At 37.8% G+C, this 26,128-nt stretch overlaps 1 protein-coding gene across 3 annotated transcripts in view; it reads right to left on the bottom strand.

Annotated features, from left to right (window-relative positions):
• LOC114477309 (fibrillin-1) overlaps positions 1-25,748 on the bottom strand; it is a 57,722-nt gene extending 31,974 nt beyond the window's left edge. The window contains exons 1-8 of one of the 3 annotated variants that reach the window (XM_028469575.1): positions 25,726-25,748; positions 14,631-14,686; positions 11,587-13,665; positions 11,354-11,476; positions 9,233-11,227; positions 7,394-7,527; positions 4,093-4,260; positions 750-929 (exon numbers count right to left, since the gene is read on the bottom strand). In XM_028469575.1, the coding sequence (XP_028325376.1) occupies positions 750-929; positions 4,093-4,260; positions 7,394-7,527; positions 9,233-11,227; positions 11,354-11,476; positions 11,587-13,665; positions 14,631-14,686; positions 25,726-25,730 (4,740 nt within the window). In that variant the 5' untranslated portion in view covers positions 25,731-25,748. The remainder of the gene's footprint in view (positions 1-749; positions 930-4,092; positions 4,261-7,393; positions 7,528-9,232; positions 11,228-11,353; positions 11,477-11,586; positions 13,666-14,630; positions 14,687-25,725) is intronic. The other 2 variants (XM_028469576.1, XM_028469577.1) reach the window with 2 other exon arrangements.
• Between the last annotated feature and the right edge of the window lie 380 nt (positions 25,749-26,128).

The following is a 26,128-nucleotide window of genomic DNA, read 5'->3' as shown; positions in this document are numbered from 1 at the left end:
GTGTAACCGCTGTGCCAAAAGCCGTGTTAGAGACCTCTGCTGGAACATCTGCCATCACACTGTCCCTGCTCTCAGATCATGAACGGACATAGACTCGAGCAGCTCGAGCAGCCAATAGTAACGCCCAAAACAGCTCATGGGATCGCCCTGTTGGTAGAATGATCTCTGATTGGCTGAGATCCAGCTTCATACGCCTGTATTTCTAAAGCTCATTTACAGAGATTCACTGTCCACCTAGAACACTTTGGATTACAATATACTCACAGATTATTATGGATTTTTTTTACCAAATGACGCCAAAATAAGGACTTGCATACCGCAGCTTTAAATCTGCTGTAAAATACACTAAAATATGATCTATCATCTAATTTGCTTTTCATATCTTAGTTAACTTGTTAAGCTTTCTAATTAATAAAAATATTGGTATTAATATTTTTAGTGTCGGCGTCTGAGCCTTTTTTATGTCAGTATAGCCCTAGATTTCAAATTATTTCTAATAATAAAATGATCCTCACAAGAACCGACAGGTAAATTTGATATAAAACATTTTATTAATTGTCAACTACGTATGTTTAAGACATAGAACTGAAACATGGTTCCCCCAGTTTTGCATTTAATTACATGATTCCGTCATAATTGTAAGAAATGACCAATTACGCAATTGCATTTATAATTGACCTCATCCCTGTTCACAATGTTAACTTCATGTGAATTTCTGGACTTTTACTTTGAAGAAACAATAGAGGAACCTCTGAGAAGTTGATCTTCTGGTAGGAGACGGCCATCACACTGCTCCATGTGATCTTCAGGATCCAGGCAGGAGTAAAAGCACGCCGACCATTTAATCTCTCAAACTTTGTCACTTCATCAGTTGTGCGATTGAAGACAATCTGGGAGTAGATGTCAGGGAGGTCGAACCGATGGTATTCCTGAAAGATTGATTCAGTCAATAAATATTAAGGGTGTAACGATTCATTCATTAGATCGATGAATAGATTTATATTCCCACGATTCATCTATCTGTGCTCGGCAAGTTGGCCTTCCAGATGATATTTATTGATATAAAATATTTTTGAAAGGTAATCAATCGATTGTATTGATACAAGGAAATAATGCAACAATGGATTTAAGCACAACAGACTAAATATGAATGTGTTCTAAAAGGACTTTTGATATTGAAGACGTTACTGTCTGCTGGTACGTCACAAAACTGAGAACTTTGATCAATAATCCACCTTTGTGGAAACACTAGCTTTAACACAGACGGAGATATTCTAAAGGAGTCTATCCCAGTGACAGTGTTAGCTTGTTAGCATTAGCTCTGCAGAATTCTCAGGATAACTATGTTCAAATGAAAAGTATCAGGTTCAACCACTGCTCATTTAACCTGAACAGATCTTGGTTGCACTTCTGTTTTATATTAATCCTATCAGTGCCCGTAGGAAGTATGTGTTGCTATAGAAAAGTGGGAGGTTCAGTAGCTTTTTCATGGATGGCCAAATGAGGTTGTGTTTGAAGGTGGGACGTCAGGGACATTTAGGTTTGTTATGAAATGTGTACAGTGATAACTACTGTGTTTTCATATATTTGGGCTTTTATCAAGGACACTGTAGGGAGTTGAACCCCATCTATTACCATTCCAGTTTGTTGTCCTCATTGATCCAGATCTCCTCAGACCGGAACAGACTTGGTCCGAACTCGTTTAGTGTCAATAACTCATTCAGTTCCAGCCATTTTCAGATTTTCTACCCCCTCAGCACCAGCCGTTTTTGAGCATTTTAACTGATTTTAAAGACCCACAGAATATTTTGTACTATGACTATATGAAATCTGACACCAGATTCTGAAAGATTGAAGCCTCTACTTTCATCAGATTTTTTTGGGTTTTTTTCTTGTTTCCGGTTTGTTTTGTTCTCCCGTAATCAGCCGTTGAATAGAGAAAGTTTTACTGACAGTGACTTTAAAGCATTAGTGACAACTCTAACATCTGAACATTGCTTCCTTATATATATATATATATATATATATATATATATATATATATATATATATATATATATAAAAGAAAAACACTGAGACAGGGCTTTTGATGGCAAAATTATTATTATTTATCTATCTGGATCAGAGTTGAATGGATTTCTTACTGTATTTTGGCGTTCCTCCAAGTTTCTCCCCCGTCAGTCTGCACACACGCAACTTCCTCTTCCTCCCGGACATGCAAAGTGTCAGCGCTTGCCCTGTTTTTTTTGTTTTTTTTAATCGTTTTCTCTCACCACACTCTCCAATAATCCACTAAAGTTTCACACATGCTCTAGGTCGGATGTGCGCTGGTGGGAACATCGACATCATCTCTTGTAGCACCATTTTCTGTCTCATAAACTCCTTTCCTCTCCCTCTGAGCTCTACATCCAAAGGTGCACTGCTACCACCTACATGTCACCTATTATTTTGGTATCTGGCTTACAGGCTTACTGTATTTTGTATCTGCTCCCCTCCGTCGATCACACAAACGTAACTTCCTCTTCCTCCCGACACGCAGCGATGACCCAGTTAGCCTGGTTAGTTGATGGTTTTATCTCACATTCGCAGCATAATTAATAATTCACTCATGTCCACACATGTTCTATGTTAGTATGTGGTGCTATGAGCTGCTGGATACTTCACAATATCACTTCATAGCGCCATAATCTCTGTCATCCCTGCTTCTTCCTCCTTAGCTAATGGTAGCATCAGTGGCTAATCTCATATCTAAAGGTGCGCTGCTACAGACACAGACAGACACAGACAGACAGAGATTCCTTACTTTCATAGAGAGACTGTATTATTTTTATGTATAAAAAAACAAGCAGAAGAGTTAGGTAAACCTAATCTGTGTTTTGATTGAAAACGTATTGATTATTAAGAACAGATGATGAGAACAGAAAAGTTAACATCCTGTGTTGGTTGGACTTTATTCAAATAAAATATGAATACATTTGACATTAAATGTTGTTTACTTGTTTGTTTATGTCCATAATTCATTTATTGACGATGCCCTTACAATAGGGTAACCAGACGTTCCGATTTACCCAGACAGTCTTGTTTTTCAGAGTTACGTCCTGTGTCCCGGTCGATTTCCCCCAAATCATTGATTTGTCCTGTTTTTTCACAAGTTCAGTCCCGTTTGTCACGTCTATTAATAAACAAAGGTCTGTTGTCGCTGACAGAAAAGACCCTGAATGCAAACGTGATCTCTGTGGACTGTGAGCTGTCAATCACAACAGTTGCCATAGTAGCAATATAAACTTACAATATAAACCAATTAAAAAGCTAAAGAGTCTTCCACGCGTTTGCAACTCGATGCTGATTGGTCGATGGCATTGGCAATATTACTCGTTCACTTCTTCTCATGCTTTGTCCTTAAACATTCTCCACATTATTTAAAACAATTTAAGGTAAATCAAAATGTTGCTTTTTTTGACTGATGGCCACTTTAAATTTGGTTCAGCTGTTGCAATAATACCTTTTATTCAAACAGATAAATTTAAAATAACTGACTTTAGTGACCTTTTATAAAAGGATATGCAAATAGTTTATTTCAAAAAAATCTCTGTTTTGAGTTATAAAAATCTGGTCACAATACACCAGGCCCTTCTGACAGCGTTCACTGCAACAGCAGCACATGTAGCGTTAGCTCGTTAGCATTAGCTCTGCAGAAGCCTCAGGATAACCATCATAAAAAAGTATCAGGTTTAACCACTGCTCATTTAGCATGAACAGATCCTTTTTTATATTAATATTGTCATATTTTGATGCATAAAACCAAGCGGAAGAGCTGTGAATACATTTTCCATTAAATGTTTTACTTGTTTATGTCCATAATTAATTTATAGATGACTCCCTTACAAGAAACAACAGGAATCTATGAAACCTCACCTGCTGTTCTGCAGGGATTTATTTCACTCACGCTGGATACATTTGGATCGAATTGGCAACAACAAATCGTGATTCCAATCAAATCAGCGCTAAAATGAATCGTTACACCCCTAATAAATAGAAATCCCGTCTTTGCATTTGTTTCCACTTGTTTTACTTGAGCTGATGACATCTGACCTGATAGTAGAGCCGACCGTTCCCCTGGGCCAGGTTAGCGTCATCCCAAAACACTGCCAGCAGAGCCACGTTCATATCATCAGGAAAGCCTTGAGCCAGAGGTGAGGGCAGAAGATACTGCTGGTTCTCAGACACAGTTTGGAACTGGACCAGTCCATTATCTGAAAACTACGAGAAACCAAAGCATGCATCACTGAGGGTCTTTCACAGCAACACAACTGTGATCGTGCACGCAGATGTGATAAACCACAAGTGTCAAAGTCAAGGCCCAGGGGCCAAATCCGTCCCTTCAGAGCATCTGATTCGGCCCGCAGGAGAAAGTGAAAATTACAGAGAAAACATGAATCATGTACATCAGTGGTTCTCAAACATTTTTGACTCTAGTACCCCCCTTTCTCTTATTTCTGAATCCAAGTACCCCCTTTATGTGTGACTACAACATTTTGCTCAGAATTCTATGAAAAAATAACAATAGATCATAATGATGAAATGAATGAGTGATAAAACACATTTTAAAGAATCTCATTTTGTGAATAAGTTCATTAAACTTTTATTTATTTATTGTCTTCTGAATAGATTTATTTCTATAGTTTTGATCATTTCCTGTAACTCCCTCCTGCTTGTATTTTCAGTTCATGTTCTAATCAAGTCAATTTTTATCATTATTACCTCCACCAAGCATGAAGTGCAGAAGTGGCGCGAAGGGAGCGAAAGGTCATTTTGTGAGTTTTTGTGTGTTTTTGGTGTCATTTTTGCGTATTTTGTTGTTGTTTTCTGTTCTTTTTATTATTCAGTAAATTTTTCTCTTATTTTGTGTGTTTTTGTCATTTTTGTTTGTTCTTGGTATTATTTAAGTTATTCTCTCTCAGTGTGTGTGTTTGGTGTCATTTGGTTGTTTCTTACGTCATTTTGTGTCGACATTTCTGAGTATTTTGTAGTGATCTTGTGTATTTTTCTCTCATTTAATGTATTTTTGTTGTCATTTTGTGAGTTGCTGATAATATTTAGTATCATTATCATTTTTAACTCAAACATTATTTAAAACCCCATATTTTTTATGCTTTAATTTTTGGTAATTTCCCCTCTCTCTCACTCAATACCCCCTGTAGTGCCAGAGCATACCCCTTGGGGTACACATACCCCCATTTGAGAAACACTGGTGTCAATTACCAATTAATTCAGTTGTAAATTTTTAGTAATATTTTTCTCAAATTATTCCACAAAGTTAACCTGGCAAGAGCCAGGCTGATGTGTAGCCTCTCCCTCTAATACAAGTTCTCCACATCGATCTGGGTCTGTGTCTGGTGAATTCTTTCGGAAACAGGGAGGGACATGAACAGAATGCTTGAAGCTGATTGGGCAAAGAGCCTGTCCACCATGATTTGTTTTAGCCAATCACACAGTAACAAATGATGATGTTGAGACGTTGCTACAACAACAACAAGGTGAAAATTTTCTTTTGGGATAGTAATGCTCCGGTCATTATGTCGTTGAGTGACTTTTGTCATTTTTGCAACATGAGTACGTGGGTTAAGGACACGTTAACCATCCTCCTGAGTCGACATCTTTCTGTTTTGATTCAGAGCTATGCTAATAGCGGTAGCCCAGCTAGTTCCTCTCTCCGCAACGGCGCATGCGCCAATTTTGCTTCGGCGCTTTTTGTCACACCTGGATATCCCACCCTAAACCACAACACTGCCTCATGATTGGTTCGAATCGGTTTGGTTTGGTTTCGAAAGGCAAAGGCGGGAACAGCACGAGATGGATTCTGGTGTCTGTGAACAAGGCAAGGCAAATTTATTTGTATAGCGCATTTCATACACAAGGAGAATCCATCTTGCAAGCAAAGCTTACCACAAAATCTCCCCAAATTGAATAAAAAATTGCTCATAAAATAAATAAACCAAAAGACATCTAAAGCTGATATCCGGAATTTCTGAGAGAACGTCTCCATGTCCCGCCCTAAACTGCTCCACTTCCTCCCACTACCTCTCCCAATCTACCAGAAGCCACGCCTCTACGTTTCTGCACTCACATCGTGAAACATAACAAGGTCGCATTGATATAGGTCTACGGGTCATATTTAGCTGTTTGCTGTTGTAACGCGCGGCCTTGTTTCCGTGCACAGTTCCGCATTCACTTTGATTGACAGTCTCTTCTACAGGAAGTTGAAGCCTATTGGCTGGGTGATCACGGCACTCATTTGCATTTGTATAGGGGTCTATAGGACGAAGGAGGGACGTATATACATTAATATATGAATGACCACCGGCAGTAGACCATAGTAAAAGACTAATAAGGTATTTTTTCACATTTCAAAAGAATCATTCATAAACATAGATTCCTCAGAAACTCCAGATATCAGCTTTAAGTATGTGTCACTTATTGCTTAGATATTGTTGTTGCCTTCCATACTTTAAGTGTACTTTATAACTGGAAGTGCAAAGTTGTGCACTGTAATGTTGAAATTGTTTGATTTCCAACCTGAAAACTCCAACTGATCCATATTTGGCCCCTGAACTAAAATGATAAACCATCAAAGATCTGAACCCAGTGATGTACTTAAAGCTGATATCTAGAGTTTCTGAGAAATCTATGTTTATGTATGATTCTTTTGAAATGTGGAAAAAATATCTAACTAGCCTTTCACTATGGTCTACTGCTGGTGGTCATTCATATACATTAATGTATAGAAGTCCCTCCTACGTCCTATAGACCCCTATACAAATGAAAACAATTGCCAATTGCGCCCAGCCAATAGGCTTCGACTTCCTGTTTTAGAGACTGTCAATCAAAATGAATGCAGAACTGTGCATTGTATGATTTTGGCTCTTACCTGACCCATAGATCTATATCAATGCGACCCAGTGTGATCTTGTTATGTTCCGCGATGCGCATGCAAAAATGTAGAGGCGTGGCTTCTGGTAGATTTCAGAGGCAGGGGGAGGAAGTGAAGCTGTTGAAGGTGGGACATCGAGACGTGTTTCAGAAACTCCGGATATCAGCTTTAATGTTATGCTGCCATCTACAGCTGAAGTTAACTAAATGTGTAACATCTGTAAAGTCTTTTCCTTCATTCATACGTCCAGGTTCATCCCTTGTCCGTCCCTTAGAGCGCTAAGCTAACACAGACAAATACAGACAACGACACATTCATGATACAAATAGAAAAGCAACAAGTTGTGCCTTTGACTGATAACAATAATTAAAGAGATAGTTGACAAAAAAAAAAACATTCTTGTGACAAGAATAAGAATAATTTTAAGTTCCTTGTGCGTTTAATGGAAATTAATTAACTCACATAAACCCTGTTGTACATTTTTCCCATGAAGGGGAAGCCCATTGGTGGAAAGATGTATGGAGAATTTCCATCTTCTGTGTCTATCATAATGACTTTATCACCAGCTTCCTCTCCATAAGGGAACAGATTGTCCTCTGTGGGTGAAATACAAAAAGTGAAACACATGTCAGTTCTAGTCACAGTTAATCCTGCATAAAAAATGCACTTATTTGCTAATAATTGGTCAAATTAAATCTATACTGAGCAGCGTTTGCAACGTTGGAAATGGGCACAGGTAGCCACTATTTTAAATATGGTAATCTACAAGAACTATCCTTAACATTTAAGAGCTAGCAAACTTAAATAAGGTAAAAATAAATAAATAAATCAAACAGCCTGTGGCTAACACTGATGCCTCTGAAAGACCTTTGAATGTTAAGCAGAACAACAACAGTATTCTTTGCACTGAACAAAGGCCAAAAGGATTTTTTTCATTTAACACGTGTCATAAAGGAGCTATTTTTCTAAAATATTAGCATACAATATGTTCTTGAAAAACAGGGAATAAACCATGCACATATGGGAAGCCATAGCTTAACAAAGTAAAGCTCTATTAGTAATCACATTTACTACGTAATTATGGTTTACTAGTGCACGAGTGCACTTACTAGTGGAGCAATAAGTGTCACTACTAGTGGTACAAGTAAAGCTTTGAGTTTTTACTAGTAACATTTTGAAGACAACTAGTACTACTAGTAAAGCAAAACTGCTACTCGTCAAGGTTGGAGTCAATTATAATTGTAATTGCGTAATTGATCATTAATTACAAATATGTCGTAATTATAGTTGTAATTTTAATTTTAAAAATCTGTTGCTGTTGTAATGAAATTGTAATTGAGTTTAGGTAATTGACTTTGTAATTGTAATTGCTATGAAAATTCCATAAAAATCGATTTTACATTATAAATATTTAACAAAATTTATAATTTAAGGCAAAACTGGGGCACCATGTTACACTACCATGTGTAGTTCTACACATATGTAGTTATCAATTATTAAAATAGGTTTCATATCAAGCTTTCCCAAATTTTACCATTTAAAAAAATGTAAATCTATACTGAAACCAAAAAGGCTCAGAAGCCCACAACAAAAATATTAAAAACTATATTTTCATTGATTAGGATACCTAACGAGGAAACCAATAGATTGGAAAGAAATTAGTGAGTAAGTAAGTAAACTTTATTTATAGAGTGCTTTTCACAGGTGAAAACCATACAAACATTTCAGTATTATCCCGTCACAGATAACATGGGTTCTAAAATCAATTTTTTATCAAATTTTCATGGCAATTACAATTACAAAATCAATTTTCTAAACTCAATTACAATTAAATTCCAATTATGACAGTAACAGATTTTTAAAATTACAATTACAATTTTAATTCTGCCACGAATGTAATTAATTAGAAATTAAGCGATTACAATTATACTTGACCCCAACCCTGGTACTCGCGCACTGCTTCTCTTATACTGTTGTAATGCATTTCTCTCTTTTTCTTTTCTCATTACATTTACTGTCTTATCATTTCAAAAACCTTCTGTGGACAAGTGTTGTGAATTAGCACAAGTGCTAAAATACTCAGTCAAAGTTTCTGGTTTATCCAAAGTAATTGTGATTTCCACTTCAAATAAACAAGAAAAAAACAAGAAAAAGTGATTACACGTACTCCTTATTTTAGTACTAGTAAAGTAGAGCACCAGTAGATCTTAATTATGGTTATCAAATTAATGATCAAACAACTTTCCATATGCACAAAGAGATGCTTAGTATAAATAGGAGATATACAAAGATATAGCTGACCCTGCTGACTTATCTTTCCACACTCTGGGTTGTTTCTTGGACAGGAGCAGATAAAAGAGCCTGGTAGGTTTGTGCAGGATGTTTGCCCAGGGCAAAGTTTGGCAGATACACATTCATTCACGTCTGAACACCCTCTTTTTCCACGGCCTTCATCACTGGTATCTCTCCAGCCTTGGTTGCAAGAGCATTGGTAACCCTGTAGATGGTTGATACAGGTGGCAGCGGGGTGGCACTGTCCGTTATCCTGCTGACACTCATCTACATCCACACACATGGTGCCCAGGCTTGTGAAGCCTGGCCTGCACACACACACAAATGACCCCGGGGTGTTGTGACATTGAGCCATATGATGGCACGGTTTGGTCAGTGGGATACATTCGTCCACATCTTCACACCACGAACCATTTCCAGCAAAGCCAGATGGGCAGTGGCATGAAAAGGAGCCAGGAGTGTTCCAGCAGCGTGCCATAAAGTGACACGGCAGATCCTCACATTCATTGGTGTCAACACAGGCCAAATCCTCCTCGTGATAGCCAAGTGGACAACTGCAGTTATATGTACCAGGCAAGTTTGTGCACACCTGGTCAAAGCGACATGAGCTGTTGTCCATACATTCGTCAGTATCCACACATTCCAAACCAAAGGGTTTGTAGCCAGGGGAGCAAGGGCAGAGGAAAGATCCTAGTGTATTGTTACATACTGAGTTATTAGGGCAAGGGCTCATTTCCAATTCAAGACACTCGTTGACATCTTGACATTCTGTACCATTCAGTGTAAAACCCATTTTGCATAGGCACAAGAAAGAGCCGGGAAGGTTTATGCACATGGCATGTGTCTGGCACACAGAGGAATTCAAGAAGTCTACACATTCATCCACATCTTCACATTCTGTCCCATTATTCCAAAAACCTTTGTTACATTCACAGTAATAGGAACCAACAGAGTTCATACATGTCCCATTAGTACAAGTCATCCCCAGCTCTGTGTCTATGCACTCATCAGTGTCCACGCACAAATCATTCATTTGGGAAAATCCATTATCACAAAGACACAAGTAGCTTCCATTGGAGTTGACGCACATGCTGTACTCAGGGCAGCTTAAGTTATAAAGACATTCATTGATATCCTCACAGATGGAGCTGTTGCCTTGATAACCTTCCCAGCACTCGCAAAAGGAAGATCCTACAGTGTTAATGCAATGGGAAAAGTTAGGGCACTGGACGAGACCAAGGGAACACTCGTCTATGTCTGAACACAGAGAGCCATTGTTACTGAAGCCAGGATCACACGTACAGTTGTAACTGCCCTCGTGGTTAGCACAGCTGCCATTTACAGGGCAGGTAAAATTGCCCGTTTCACATTCATCTATATCTTGACAATGTGTCCCATTGTTCTGAAAACCTGTCCAACAGTCACACATGTAAGAGCCATTTGTGTTGAGGCAGTGCGAGAAGGCAGGGCATAATTTATTAATTGACTGGCTGCATTCATTTACATCTGAACAGTCAGTCCCACTGCCTACATAACCATCCACGCAATGGCAGTAGAAGGAGCCTTGGTGATGGACGCACTCGGCAAGTGGATGGCAGTTACTGCTAGCATTTCTGCACACATCTTCACTCACACATGTGCCTTCACTGTACTCTAATCCCATCGTACATGAACAGGCATAGGAACCAAGAAGATTGCTGCAAGTCATGTTTTTCAGACAAGTTGTGGCAACCTGACATTCATCAATATCACTACAGATAAAGCCATCTCCCTGGTATCCATCCTGGCATTGACAGAAGTAGGATCCGTTGGTGTTGAAGCAAAAAGCCTGTGCACTGCAGTTGTGTGGCAGGGTTGAGTTCTGGTCGCATTCATTCACATCCCGGCAGTGAAAGCCATTGCCCTCCATGCCAGGCGGGCAGAGACAGGAAAAAGATCCAGGGGTGTTAGCACAGCTGGCAACTGGGTGGCATCCTCCATTTTTGTCTTGGCACTCATCAAAGTCTATAATTTATCCAAAATGGGACAGTGTCAGGGAAAGAGTCCCAAATCATGCTAAAATGAAAGCTCACATGAAAAGCTTTGAAAGGGACACAAAAACACTTTTAAAATGGAGCAACAGTGACTTACCGGTGCAGTTTCTCCCATCACCAGTGAAGCCACTGAGACACGTGCAGGAGTAGCTTCCCCATATGTTGACACACTTGGCAAACTCACTGCACTCGTGCTGCATTGTGTCACATTCATTCACATCTGAACAGGTTACATGCATAAAAGAACAAAGAGAAATTTGTAAAAACAATGGAGTCAAGCATTAGATTAAATTTTTTTTGTGTATTTGTGATGATAAAAGTGATATTTACCGACACATTGGCTTCCGATGCGAGTGTAGCCTAATTTGCAGACACATGCGTAAGATCCAGGAATATTCAGACAATCTGTTTCATTATCAGGACAGATGTTTCCACTTTGGCACTCATCTATGTCTAGGCAGGTCAGCCCATCGCCAATGTAGCCCAGGTCACAGACACACTGGTATCTAACTGGTGAGCGATGACACAAGCCTTGAGCATGACATGGAGGATCACACTGTGAACTGGGTGGCACACATGTGCTGTTGTAAACAACTGTTCCATTCAAACAGGAGCAGACGTGAGCACCCGGGGAATTGACGCACTCAGAAAAGGCGGGGCACTGGCTTTCAGAGGTGAAGCACTCATCCACATCCTCACAGGAGAAGCCGTCACCTTCGAAACCTTGATGACAAGTGCAGGCAAAGTCTCCGATAAAGTTTGTGCATTTGGCCTGTGAGTGGCAAGTGCCTACCTCTCGACACTCATCTATGTCCACACACTGGGTGCCATTGGTGGCAAATCCTCGCTTACAGGTGCAGGAGTGAGACCCTAACGTGTTCAGGCATGTGGCGTTAATAGGACAAGGGTTGTCTCTACATTCATCTAAATCAACGCAGTCCATGGTAAGGGCGGGACGATGGTATCCAACTTTGCATGGGCACTCAAACGCTCCTTCAGTGTTCTGACATTCTTCGTGCACCTTGCAAGGATTGGTCAACACCTCACATTCGTTTATATCTTGGCAAATCGTTTTATTTATTAAAATAAAGCCTGACTGGCACCGGCAGGAGAATGAACCTTGAATGTTTAAACACGTTGCTTTGTTGCGGCAACCTCCATTATCCACCAGGCACTCATTCACATCAGCACACATTAATTCCCCATCTCCAGAATAACCAATAAGACACGTACAGTTGTAAGATCCTGGAAAATTGAAGCAAAGGGCATTGATGTGGCATTGCTGTGTCAATACACATTCATCCTCATCTAAACAGGTGAAACCATCTCCTGTGTAGCCTGGCATGCACTGACAGGAGAAGGACCCCGGGCTGTTTCTGCAGACAGCGAATGGGCTGCAGAGGCTGGCGGCACACTCATCAAGGTCATGGCACTGGGAGTTGTTGAAGATGAACCCACTACCGCAGTCGCAGTAGTAGGATCCACCGGTGTTGACGCAGGTTGTGGTTAAAGGGCAGATGTCAAGTGTCGCACACTCATTAATGTCCTCACACAGTCGTCCATCTCCAACGAAACCATCAAGACACGAGCACTCATAACTGCCCAGCCTGTTGATACAAGCAGCATCAGGGTCACACTCGTTGTTTCCATTACATTCGTTTATGTCTACACACGCCAGTCCATTTCCCACAAAGCCGCTGTTACAGGTGCACCTGAACGAGCCCTTTGTGTTCTCACAGACTGCATATGAACTGCAAGTGTTGCTTTCACATTCGTTGATATCCACACAGCTCTGTCCATTACTCTCAAAGCCCCTGCTGCATGTGCAATAGTAGCTCCCAGGCAGGTTCTTGCACCCTTTGTAACCAAGCGAGGATGCACACACTTGGGGAGTCTCTGAGCATTCGTCTATATCCAGACACAAGTAATTCCCATTGCCTTTATAGCCACTGTTACAAGTGCACACATACGATCCAGGATTGTTGGTGCAGGTGGCATTCCAGTGGCAAATCAATTGGTCTTTGCATTCGTTCATGTCCGTGCAATTGAAACCATTGCCGCTGAAACCAACTTTACACTGGCACTGACGACTTCCCTCCAGGTTTGAACAGACAGCATTAGGATGACAGCCGCCATTTTCCTTTTGGCACTCATTTATATCCTGACAGTCCGTCCCATCTCCATTATAACCATCCAAACAGTTGCAGCTGTAGCTGCCCAGTGCATTGTTGCAGCGCGCCCTGTTGTGACAACGGTGCAGGCCGCTGAGGCATTCGTCAATGTCGTCGCAGATAAGGCCGTCGCCCTGGTAGCCTGTTTTGCACTCGCAGGTGAAGTTGTTTTGCACCTTTAGACAGGTTGCCTGGGGGTGGCAATTATAGCCTGCTGCCTTGCATTCCTCAAGCTCAGCTATTGCAAAACACAGATCACAGTCAGCGCATACTATATACTGCATATACAGGTACAACATTATGTGTTAAAGGGATCCTGCATTGTTTTTACAAATGTGGCCTAAAATCTTTCAACAGTACTTATTAGAAGATCTATGCTGAATAAAATGCATTATTTTGCACCATATTCATTTTATTAACTTTTTAAAAATTTTGGAGCCTGTGTTCCACCATCTTGAAATCCCGTGATTGAAGACGTCACACAGCCATTTGCCTGTAAACATTTCATAGTTTTCTATTGGAGTGAAGCATTCAGCCTGCTTTTTAGATCATTCAGCAGCTTTTTCAGTCAAAATGACAACTTGTGCTGCTTTTGGTTGCTCTAAAGAATCAGGAATAGTTAAAGATGTCAGTTTAAATATTTGTCTGTTATTGTTGTTTATATGTGTCGACGTCTTGTGTGTTTTTATGCTCCTATTGTGCATTTTTATTGTTCTTTTGAGTATTTTTATTGTTGTGTTTTGTCTTTGGAGTCATTTTGTGTATGTCATTTTAAATATTTTTCTGTTATTGTTCTTATATTTGTAGGTGTATCAGGAAAAGTTAAAGATGTTGATGTAACCCTCATTTGTTTACCAAAAAAAAGATGAAAACAGTTGTGACCCGAAAAATTATGAATGACAATGAAGCAGAGAATAGGAGCTCTCCTAAAGGAACCTTTACTTTCCCTTAAACAGTGCCTGGCTGACGCTCTGGTTGCTGAAGTTAGCGAGTAATCACTGTTGACTGACTTCCACCCAAAAGGACTGCTATTCTCTGACTTTGTGCATCTTCAACAGTGTGTGATTATGAATTAATGTGTTTTGTTGGGCATATATCTTCTAATAAGTACATTTCAAAGATTTTAGGCCATATGTGTAAAAACAGTGTAGGATCCATTTAAATGATCTTTCATCATTCAAACTGGTTTTATTGGAAAAATACCTGCATAGCAGTGTTTTGTTGCTGCAAGTAGACTCAATAGCCACAGCAGCAAACACCTGTGAAGACAGAGAAGGAAAAAAATCAATAGCATTAATACACTTATTTTCTTAGGAAGTCAAATCTATTTTTACCTCAACAGCAGATAGTGTGTAGCATTCCGTGTCTTCTTTTGTTTCTCTGAACAATACTCAAGTGATACCTTGTCTCTTTCTGACTCATCAGCCAGTGAGTTCATTCACTGTCACAATGTTCTCGTATCTCACGGTACAGCCGTGTGCTAATAGTGAATGGGTTTGTATTCAGATGATCTGGGGGAGCAGAGGACCCTGCTAGTGGAGAAGATGAACTGCCTCAGTTCCTATTCACGCAAACACCTCAGACAAGGTGGGAATCCCCATCAGATACTGTGTTGTTCATTCTCCAGAAACAAAGTAGGCACACATGGCTGAAAACCTGCTTTTCCCCTTTAACTGAGCCACCATTAAGAGGCTCCTGCTTCGCTGTTAAACAATGGGGTTAACCTAGGGCAGTGGTTCCCAAACAGGGGTACGTGTACCCCTGGGTGTACAGGAGCACATTGAAAGGGGGACTCGGAAAGATTTAACAATTAATTGTAAAATAATCTCCTTTTTAGGCAATTTCTTTAGACAAATTCACCACAAACTAACAGTACTATTGCAACAACAACAACATTTAGAAATATTGCTTTTATTTTGCAGAAATCTGTAATGGAAACCCAGCTATTGACAATATTACTAGTTTGTTTCCACTCATGCTTTCTCCTTCAACATGTCACAAAGTTCATCATCCGTTGGTTTCCATGTGCCTTCCTGGCACAAATGCCCCTGTAGAATGCATTTTTTCCATCATGAACAACACTTGGACTGATGAGAGAAACCACATGGGACTGAACACATTGAAGCCACTACTTATTACGTGGGTGAACGTCAACATTAATTGCTCAGAGTTCTATGCAAGGCTTGTTGACCATCAAGCTTGAAATACTAAAATAGAATAAAATAAAACAGAATACACCTTTATTGATCCCCAGAGGGCAAATTCATATTTGCAGCAGAAATGATATAAGAGCAGAGAGTAAGAACAGAAATACCTTTTAACATAGGATTACAGTGTAAAAAGTAGGACATACATAAATTAGAAAAAAAACAACAAATGTGCAAATGAGTCAGTGTGGCTACAGCTATTATTTTAAACAGTGGTGTTAAAGTCAGATGTCAGATCAAGCTACTATATTCAGTTTACACTTTTTTGTTCATGCAATAGTTTTGATTAATCAAAACAACTTTATGTTAACTTACAGTGTTGCTTTTTTTGACTAATGGCCACTTTAAATTTGGTTCAGCTTTTGTAATATTACATTTCATCCAAAAGGAAGAAAAAAAAATTAAATGTAATTTGTGACCTTTTTTCATGACAAATAAAAGCATATGCAAATAGTTTCTTTTGAAAATCTGTCATCTTACTTGGTTAAATTACTGTCCTGATTTTGAGTTTTAAAAATCTGCTTACCCTATGTTTACTGCCTCCATGGGAGGGAACAGATAACAAGTAGTTTGCAAAGTAATGAGAATTTTTAAAGTATTTGTAAGAATTAACAGCAATTTATGGGGAATTTACTAAATTAAAAGTAGGCCCTTAACAGGTATGTTAAAAATAGATTTAACATCATCAACATAAACAACCAGATTTCATACAAGTGTATTATTGAAATTCCTAAAAAACAAGATGATTAGAAGACTTTAATAACTGTAAAGTTTGACTCGCAAATAAATCTGTTGAAATGTGTGTTTTTTTTTGTTTGTTTTTTTGCATAGATGCTAAAATTTATGTTTGGATGTGATAGTCTTTAGTAATTGAATATGTTATTTTCATTTTTTAAATACTATTAATTTCTTATTCATTCCAATAAATAATTTCCATAAAAAGTTTTCGAATGTTACCAAAATTCCTGAGCTGAAATTACAGTAAAAAGTTACTGGACGTTTTCTGATTTGATTCGGAAAGTTTAAATGAGGAATTTATAAATTAATTGGAATAAATGGGGAATTTACCAAAATTAATAGTTGGCCCTTAACAGGTATGTTAAAAATAGTTGAAAAATATATTTTAGCATCATCTTGACATAAACAACCAGATTAGTATCAGTGCTGCTGTTTATATCACTGAGATTTTTGATTATAAAGGTATCGATGTGAAAACACATTTTTGATGTTTAAGTTTGTGTTTTTTTAATTTTTTAATATTTTGTGTAGATGCTAATATTTATAATTGGATATGTTATTTTTGTTTTTAAATGCTCTTAATTTCTGATTCATTCCAATAAGCAATTTCCATAAAAAGTTGATATTTTTTAATATTCCCAAAATTCCTGAGGTGAAATTCCCATGAAAAGTTACTGGTATTTTTCTGATTTGATTTGATTTGGAAAGTTTCCATGGGAATTAACAGGAATTTATGGCAATTAATGGGAATAAATGGGGAATTTACTGAAATTAAATTAAGCTTGGCCCTGAACAGGAATGTTAATATAAAGAAATAAGAAATATATTTTAACATAATCACGACATAAACAACCAGATTTCACGCAAATTTCCATGAGAATATCTCAGCAATTTTAGTCCACATCGAAGATTTTGTTGTGAAAGTATTGATTAATCGATCAAATTATTTAAATTAACTGCACTGTTTGTACTAGAAGAGCAGTTATTAGTATCAGTGCTGTGGTTTTTGGTTATTAAGTTATTGAGGTCAAATCACATTCACATCACAAGTTTGTATTATTTTTGGCAAGTCCTAAAAAACATGATTCTTAGAAGACTTCAATAACGGTAAAGTTCTACTCACAAATAAATCTGTTGAAATCTTGTTTTTTAATTGTGTTATCTGGATGTATTAACAAGTGTTAATATTTTGGATATAATACAGTTTGTTTGTTTTTTGTTTTTTTTTTTTTATTTAATTTTTGGTTAAGTCAAAGAAATTATTTCAATAACAAGTTTATGTTTTTGAATATTCCCAAAATTGCCAAGCTTAAGTTCCCAGGAAAAGTCACTGGAGATTTTCTGCTGATTTGCAACCCTATTAAAATTTCACTCATGGGAAATAGTTCATGTAAATTATTACTTATCATAAATCTTAAAAATTCCTCTTTTTCTCTGTCAACATTTTGAGTATTATACAGCATATCCTTTAATTGTTCACGCACAATGACATAAGAAAGCATTTAATTGAATTTAGCTCTGACTAGACTCTGATCTAAAATCATCAGCCAAAATCTACCAGTAAAAGGTTGATTTTTTTAATACCACTGTAGTATTAGTCAGCAACATGCTTAGAGGTTTGGGATTTTAAGGGAGACGACCCTGAACCAAACCCTTCTTAAGCCCTATTCGCACGGGATAAGTATTATCTGGGGACCCCATGTAATGAATAAATGAATCCCCAACGTCATACTTTTTATGTGGCGCATTCGCCCGGGATAACCAAAGCCTGAGATTTTGCTGAACTTTACGGACATCTCCCCGATATGACGTCAACGGCGGGTGCTAAGAAGAAAAGTAGGCACTGGACGGGAGAAGTCCATGTCGTCCACCTCACACTGATGGCAGAGGTGTGATTTGTGTGTCGATGACGTTTCGATAAAGGGTTTTTGATGGTGGAAGTCTGAATCTGTGAATATCTGCCAACTTTACTGAACAGTGTTAAGGTCCAAATAGTATCCAGATAATCTGGTGACTGGGAGGACTTTTGCTCCTGGTCCGGACATAAAAATGTTTTTTGGGGAAAATGCAGCAAATAATAAAAGACATTTCCCTCTGTAGCACATAATTCATGACGCCTCAATTTCGCCTCTGTCTCTTTAAGAAACTCCAAGCTTGTGTGACGCGCTCATGAACACGCCCCCTTCAGTACTCATACAAACATGCATGGGTGTTGTTTACTTCTGTTTTCCTGTGCGCTGTGTTTGCCTACTTTCTACATTTTTACATTGTTACAATACATTAGAAACATTATCAAAGTGAGGAATGCTAACGGACGGATGAGATATCTGTCACCAACACACACACGCGTACACACACACGCGTACCCATGCTGCTGCTGCTGCTGGCGCTATAGTCCAGAATAGGGATCACATTGTGTCTGTGTACTTATTAATCCACTAATAATAAGCTCTTGTTTTAAAGAAGTCATCTGAAAAGTCAGGCAGCTGCTAGGATGAGCAGAGTAAAGCGATCAACACGCAGTTATCTCTCAGCTGATTGTTGTGACTGCGGCTGATTTGGCGGAGCTGGAAGCAGGGGAGGGTACAAGTTTTATTTACATTTTTATTTTATTTTCATTTTTTATTTTAATGCATACATTAATGAGTACAGACAACATAAGCCATGGGTTTCTTATAAAAGTATTTAAACAAGAACTTAAGTAAATGAAAAGGTAAATCTGCAGAGGCGGGTGCTGTGGGCTGAACTAAGGAAGAGAACATAGGAGGGGGAGGGGCTTTGCTGTGAAGCGGTGGGCGGTAACTAGGCTGGTGACGAATGGTCCATGGAGTCTCCAGGAGGTGGGGGCGTTCCTAGGAGGGCTCGTGCGTATTTACACCTAAAATGGCTGCCGTCAGAGTTTTTAAAGATTACTCAAACATACATGAATGAACCAAGGCATGTTTTTCATGAGGGAATGACATAATAACATGATATTAATCTAGAAAAATGTCAATTTGACATAATACCTCCCCTTTTAATAAATCAAAACCAAAAAATGGATGTTACGTGAAACATGCACATATGTGGAACCAAAGGTGGTGTAATGAATCTACTGGTGCCCCTTGTTTCTTCTGATCAACTTCCGTGTGTGTTGACAGCTGCTGTTAGCGGTATTTATAATGTGCAAAATAAACATTTTCACTGCCCTCAAAAAAGCTGTAAATGTTTTTGCAAATGTGTTAAATGGTAAAAGTTCTAACATCTATTGTTCCTCACACCAGCCTCACAGTTAATAGTCAGTCACCAATTTATTTAGATACTATTTGGGCTGTAACACCGCGAAACAAAACATACACGTGAGTAGTTTTTTACAAGCTAAAACATCCGCAGACTGAATGAAAACAGGAGCAGGATCAGAAAAGTGATTAAATAAATCCTTAACAGCCCAACTGTGTGAAGAGACCTGGTCCAGGACCTGGGGAGGGAAACCAGGTGCAGCGGAATTCAGTTCTCGCTCTAACTTCCTCGTAAATATCCAAATATCACACTAACAGAACAAGTTTAAAGAAAAAAAAAAAACTGAAAAATGCTGCTTATCTGATATGTTTTTTTCTGTATTTCTGTTTTGGTTTTAAATCAGTAAAACAAAATAACCAAACTGTTTATTTGTTATTTTGATTTGGTTTTACAACAGAATAATAAAAGAACGATGGGTACACGGATTCAGATCCCACACATTTCTGTCCAAATCACAAAGATGCCTATTCGCATTGGATTAGTATTATCACAGGACCTCGGAGTTCAGCAAAATACGTTAGGTAATTTGTGGGAGAATTTTTACTTTACAAATTACTGATTTGGCCGATTTTCACGGGATTATTACAAATCGCATGGGGTCCCTGGGTAAAACTAATCCCGTGGGAATAGGGCTTTAGAAAACAAGTCTATCAGATCCCTCTAGGATTGAAAATAAAAGACTAAATGGCAGTAAAAGCCTAGTATCTAATATCTATATCTGTGTCCATGGGGAATGACTCCAGGTCACATTTAAGTATGACTGATAGTCAAATCTATTTCTTGGGTTACCACCTAAAGGTCAATCCTTCCCAAAGGAAAAGTGTCGTTATTGTCAGTGTCTCAGGTGAAGGCTCCACACAAACAATCAGGATTCAGACTCACGTTACATAAAGTGTCTATGCTACGCTACGCCTATGTGAATGACATGAAGCCTCCTGTAGTGACTGTACATTATATACAAAATATTTTAAGTGCCATAAAACACAGTGACTGTACAAAATATACATGTATTCATTTGTTGTTCTTTTAAAAATACTAGAATAAGTTTTCAGTGAAATGGTCCAAAACGTTTGAGACTTTAGGTTGGTTCTTCTTCACAATGTAAATGCCGGCCTGATTTTATCATGAATTTGCAACATTAAAGTATACGTTGATGCAAATTTTTGTAGTCAACATTATGAATCATTTTACTAATCATTATCGCATTATTGTTTATGTTACATACATTGTGGTTGGTGCAAATCTCGAGACGGTCTAAATATTTAATTCTGCCCCCCCTGACAAGAATCTCAAACTGTGTTTTTGTTATAATTTTAGCTTCTGTAAACACAGCTAGACTTTAGCTTCAGTTGCGTTTACAACATCACAAAAGTCACAGTCTTACCTTTGCTAATGACTGGTTTCACGTTCAGGCCTCAAATAAAACCTGGATTAAACTAATCTAGTTTGAATTAATCCACTATAATCCAATTGCTTTTGGAGATAATATTTAACTTCAGATTAACTAGTTCCAGACAGAATCTCAGACTATTGGCTGCTCAACTGAAGTCAGGCGCGTTCATGTACCCTCGGTAGTAAAAGTGTAATGGTCTAAATTCCAGTAGAAGTCTCCATTGCAACGTTAGACACAACAGTTACGCGGCAAATTAAGCTGAAAAAGGCAGACCAAGGTGATGAAGCAACAGTGTAAAGACACAAACACTGAGGAGGGACAGTCCACTTTGTGTCCTCAGGGTCCGCCCCACACACACACTGGTGTCAGAGGGAGAGTGATAACAGACGGGATAAATCGTGTGTAAATGTAAGAGAAGCTTATTCAAGGTGAAATCATTTTACAGTCTGGATGTAGTGTTATGGTTGATGTGATTACAGAATCTCTCCAGGTCAGTTCTGGTCAAACTACCCAAAGCAGGCCAGATACAATCGTACTGATAACATTTGCCAAGGCCTCTTCTCAAGACTCTGTCATTGTTATGCTTCGCATTATCAACAGCATACAAAAACCCTGAGAGCTCAGAACAACTACAGATTAATTGGACACACACACTGAATCCCAGACCGATCTGCCCCAAAAAACCCATTGACCAAATAAAGCCTGTGTCTGCATCTGACCTGTAACCCTACAACTGGACTCTGTCTCATTTCATTCAAAACCACCACAACAATGGTTATCAGTCTGCTCAGAACGGCAGCCTATATCACAGCTCCCTCTGTGTGTGCTTGTGGTAGGGAAGAGCTGACAGTAGCTACAGTGATATGTGCATTCACGTCAGAGTCTCTAAAACACCAGAAAAATATCAAATAACACAAGATGAAGTCCATACATTTGTCACTATGTCTCTATTGAGGAAAAAGTCACTAAGAGCGTTCACAAAGACACCAGTAAGGGAGGCTAAGTTCCGGTTTTGGTTTCAGAATGAATCGGAGCGAAGAAAATATTATACAAACTGCAGCTTTAAGTATGGATTAACTATTTTGTTTGAACTGTGTTACTGTGTGAAAATTCTGAGAGTTTTAGTCCTGGCTTGGTGCTTTGTTTTATATTAAATATTTAGTATTCTCTCTGTATTTAATACATTTACATTCTAGGTTACCTTTTCAAATCTGACCAGGGACACCAGATGAAAACTCACCTCTTTTGGCTAAATCTGGCTTATTTACAGCATGTCTGTTTATTAATGTGCATTGTCTCTTTTAAATAATAAATAAATTCACATTTAAAGGAAACCATAAATAAAGGAACACAGGCCGGTAATAACAGGATAACATTTATATCATTTACTTTACATCCCTCACACTGAAGTATGTATGTTCTCATATTTCATACACGCCTTGTTATGTTGCCCTTTAGAGTTCCTGTGGAAAAATATTAAAGTTCAGCTAACTCCACCGCCTCTTTTATAGTAATATATTAAAATACTGTAAAAACCCAATGAAATATATCAATCAATTGGCAATTTTCATCTCTTCACTTGATCTTGCTATTGTATCTTGCTATTTTCAAAATAAGAAACTTGAAGCAGGAAATGCACAATGGGATGAATATGGGACGTTCGTATAGCTGCTCACATCAACAGCATCAGGGAACCGCCAGTGAAGGCTTGACATCAGGCCTGTCAAACTCAGTTTAAGTCAGGGGCCAAACATGCAGAAGTTAGACCTCAATGGGGCCACATAATTTTGGTGCAAAAAAAGGGCAATTTCAACATTATTGTGTCCTAGTTTGAAACATACCTGTCAAGTTTTGGATTTGAAAATAATAACACTACCAGTCGTCCCACCCGCCCAACCAAGCTCCAGTATTCCTTATATTTTAAGATAAGTGTACAATAAATCTAATATACCCACTAATCAACCACTTACTAAATACATTTATGTGATTATAATCTGGTAGGTCGACCTTTATTAACATTGAAATGCTGTGAACATTCCTACTAGGGCTGGTGATATGGACCAAAACTCATATCTCAATATATTTTATCAAAATGGTGAAATATGATATAAATCTAGATCATTTTATTTCAAATGAAATCTGACCACAAAGACAATTCTAGGTTAAATTTGCTGATGCAAAATACTACACAGGCTCATTTATTAACAAACAGCTGATCAATATGTGTCACTTTTGGCTTTTTCACCTGTAAGGGACAGCACGTGTGAGTGAGCTCTGTAGTGTAGCTTGTTATGGGGAAGGTCTGGGTCAGGACACACTCATTAATCCATCAGTATTTTGATACATAATAAGCTATTATATATATATATATATATATATATATATATATATATATATATATATATATATATATATGAAATATAGTTTTCTATATCTACAAAATAGAAAACTCGATACATCTTGAATCTCGATATATCACCCAGCCCTAATTCCTAAATTATAAAACAGCCTAAATAAAAACATAAATGTGTATATGAAGCACATGTGTTTATTTAATATACTTACAGTTTATATACAAGTCAACACGTTGCATATTTACTGTTAATTTCACGTTGCTTGTCTTTAAGTTAGACATTAACATTTTATTTTATTACATATTTTCTGATAATTTCTCATTCTCTGATATTCACTAATGACTTATTAGACACATTTATTACAGACTTTACATTATTTAACACTTTATAAACAGTGTATATTTGTGGAGCTTGTGATTGAATGATTTTTCATGGTGACTTACGTGTTTCTTCCTCTGTGGTAGACGTTATAATCTCAGTTATTAATCTAACAGAACGTGTAACTGTGTCACATCCTGATGGTCTTTATGAAGATAAACTATTTTTCAATGTATTTACATGAGTTATTTGTTTGTTTTTGTTTTGTTTTTTCACTAGAACGTCTTCATTCATCATCTCTGTTCTGAGTTGTTTCCAGGTTTGTTGCTGATGTCAGCACTAATCTTGTGAGAACTGTCACTCAGGTCATTTCAGGTGGAAGTTCTCGCGACGCTAGTGACGGTGTTCAGTTTAGTAAGACATCTTTTAATTATTATTACAGTAAAATACGGGATATTTACGGGAAAATACTAATACAAGACGATGGTGGGAAAGAGGGGTAAAATACAGGAGTTTCCTGGCTAAAACGGGATACTTGACAGGTATGAATAATGATGAGGATAACGATTACGATTAGAACATGAACCAAAAATTATATTTTTGATGTTTAAGTTCATAGATTCTTAAAAGACTACAAAAATGGTACATTTTGACTTACAAATAAATCTGTTGAAAAGTTGTTTTTAATTATAATATTATTTAATATTTGTGTTCAGATATAACAGTTTGGTTTTTTTAATACTCCCAATTTTCAATTAATTCCAATGAATAATTACCTGAGTTTATAGTTTTGAATATTCCAAAAATTCCAGAGCTTCAGTTTCCGTGAAAAGGTGCTGGAAGTTATCTGCCACTTTGAGAAGATGATAATGATAATAATGATAATGATAAATGTCAGTCTTGGTTCCACACCAGGAGGGAGATGACAGGAAATGATTTAAGAATAAATAGAAATAAATCTGTTCAGGAGGCACTAAATACTGTTTCATTTCACTTATTTACAAGTCGGGTTATTTAAAATGTGTTGTCACTCATTAATTCCATCAGGATGCTCTGTACTTGTTTTTCATAGTATTCTGAGCAAAATAAGGGGGGACTTGAGATAAATTCATTGAAGAACCATTGCGGCCGGATTTGGCCCCCGGGCCACGAGTTAGACACTAGTGCTCTACATCCCAAACCCTCTGAGATCAATACTTGTAATTATAGAGTCTTTGTGCAAAACCAAACTCTGAATCGTTAAATTCAACCATCGCTCTTCTACTCTTTCAGCATCATTGATGTATAAAATAATCACCAACCTGCCTCTGATCATTCATTCAAATCTGCATTTAAACTCTCGTCTTTGTCCAAGAAAGGAGATTATTCATCTCAAATCTGAGACTTTTCTTAATCCCTGTCTGAGAAATCTATATTAGTAAATCCTGGATTCAAATCTGATTTTGATTCAACTGAATCTTCCCTAAAACTCTGCTGTTGCGATGGCTAAGATAAGCCTAAATTATATAAGCCTGAAACTAAAGTCACTTTAACCAGATAATAAAAATAGGACTGTAGGGAAAATGTTAAAGTAACATTTTGGAATCATTGGAGACCATCAGGAAGTGAACTTTAACCTGACAGCTTTTTTTAAAAAATATTACATTTAAGTGTAGAATGAAAATAGTGAAAGGAACAAAGTGGAAGCAGTGAAAACAGAAAGTACCAGTTCAGTATTGTCTGACTGTGTGACCATCAGGCAGGAGATAAAGAGTTCTACGCTAAAGCTAAGCTAATGTGTGCATGGCTTTATAATGAAGGTTGCTAATGTTTTAGCTAAAATAATAATAATAATAATAATAATAATAATAATAATGATAATGATAATGATAATGATAATGATAATGATAATGATAATGATAATAATAATAATAATAATAATAATAATGATAATGATAATAATAATAATAATAATAATAATAATAATAATAATAATAATAATAATAGAGTAAAGGAGACTTTGTACTCACGCCATGTTATGCTGTTGGTTCCTCCATCTAACTGGAAACAATGGTCCAGCTCATCCTACCCTGCCCTGACATCTTAAACCTCTGGGAAGAGGAACACCCATATTCTTATGTGACGGCTCAGGCACAATAAACGTCCCAGGGCCCGGGGCCTTTGTTCTTCCCAGCTGCCCTCAAAAGACAGCAAATCGCTTTCCTTCTTCCTTCACCTGTTCACCAGCGAGGGAAAGACCTTTGGAGCCTTTTCTTTATCTACTTTGACCACTTTGAGTCTGTCTAGGCCAGAGATGGGAAACTTCTACCACTGAGGGGCCACAAAAAAGTAACTGAATCTGATCCAAGGGCCACGTTATCAACATTCATGTCAACATTTAGAATAAGAATAATGATACAGGATGGGTATACG

This window comes from Gouania willdenowi, chromosome 15 (genome assembly GCF_900634775.1).
Source record: "Gouania willdenowi chromosome 15, fGouWil2.1, whole genome shotgun sequence".
Classification (NCBI taxonomy): domain Eukaryota; kingdom Metazoa; phylum Chordata; class Actinopteri; order Blenniiformes; family Gobiesocidae; genus Gouania; species Gouania willdenowi.
Note: the sequence above shows the minus strand (reverse complement) of the source record. Positions and strands in the feature narration are given on the sequence as shown.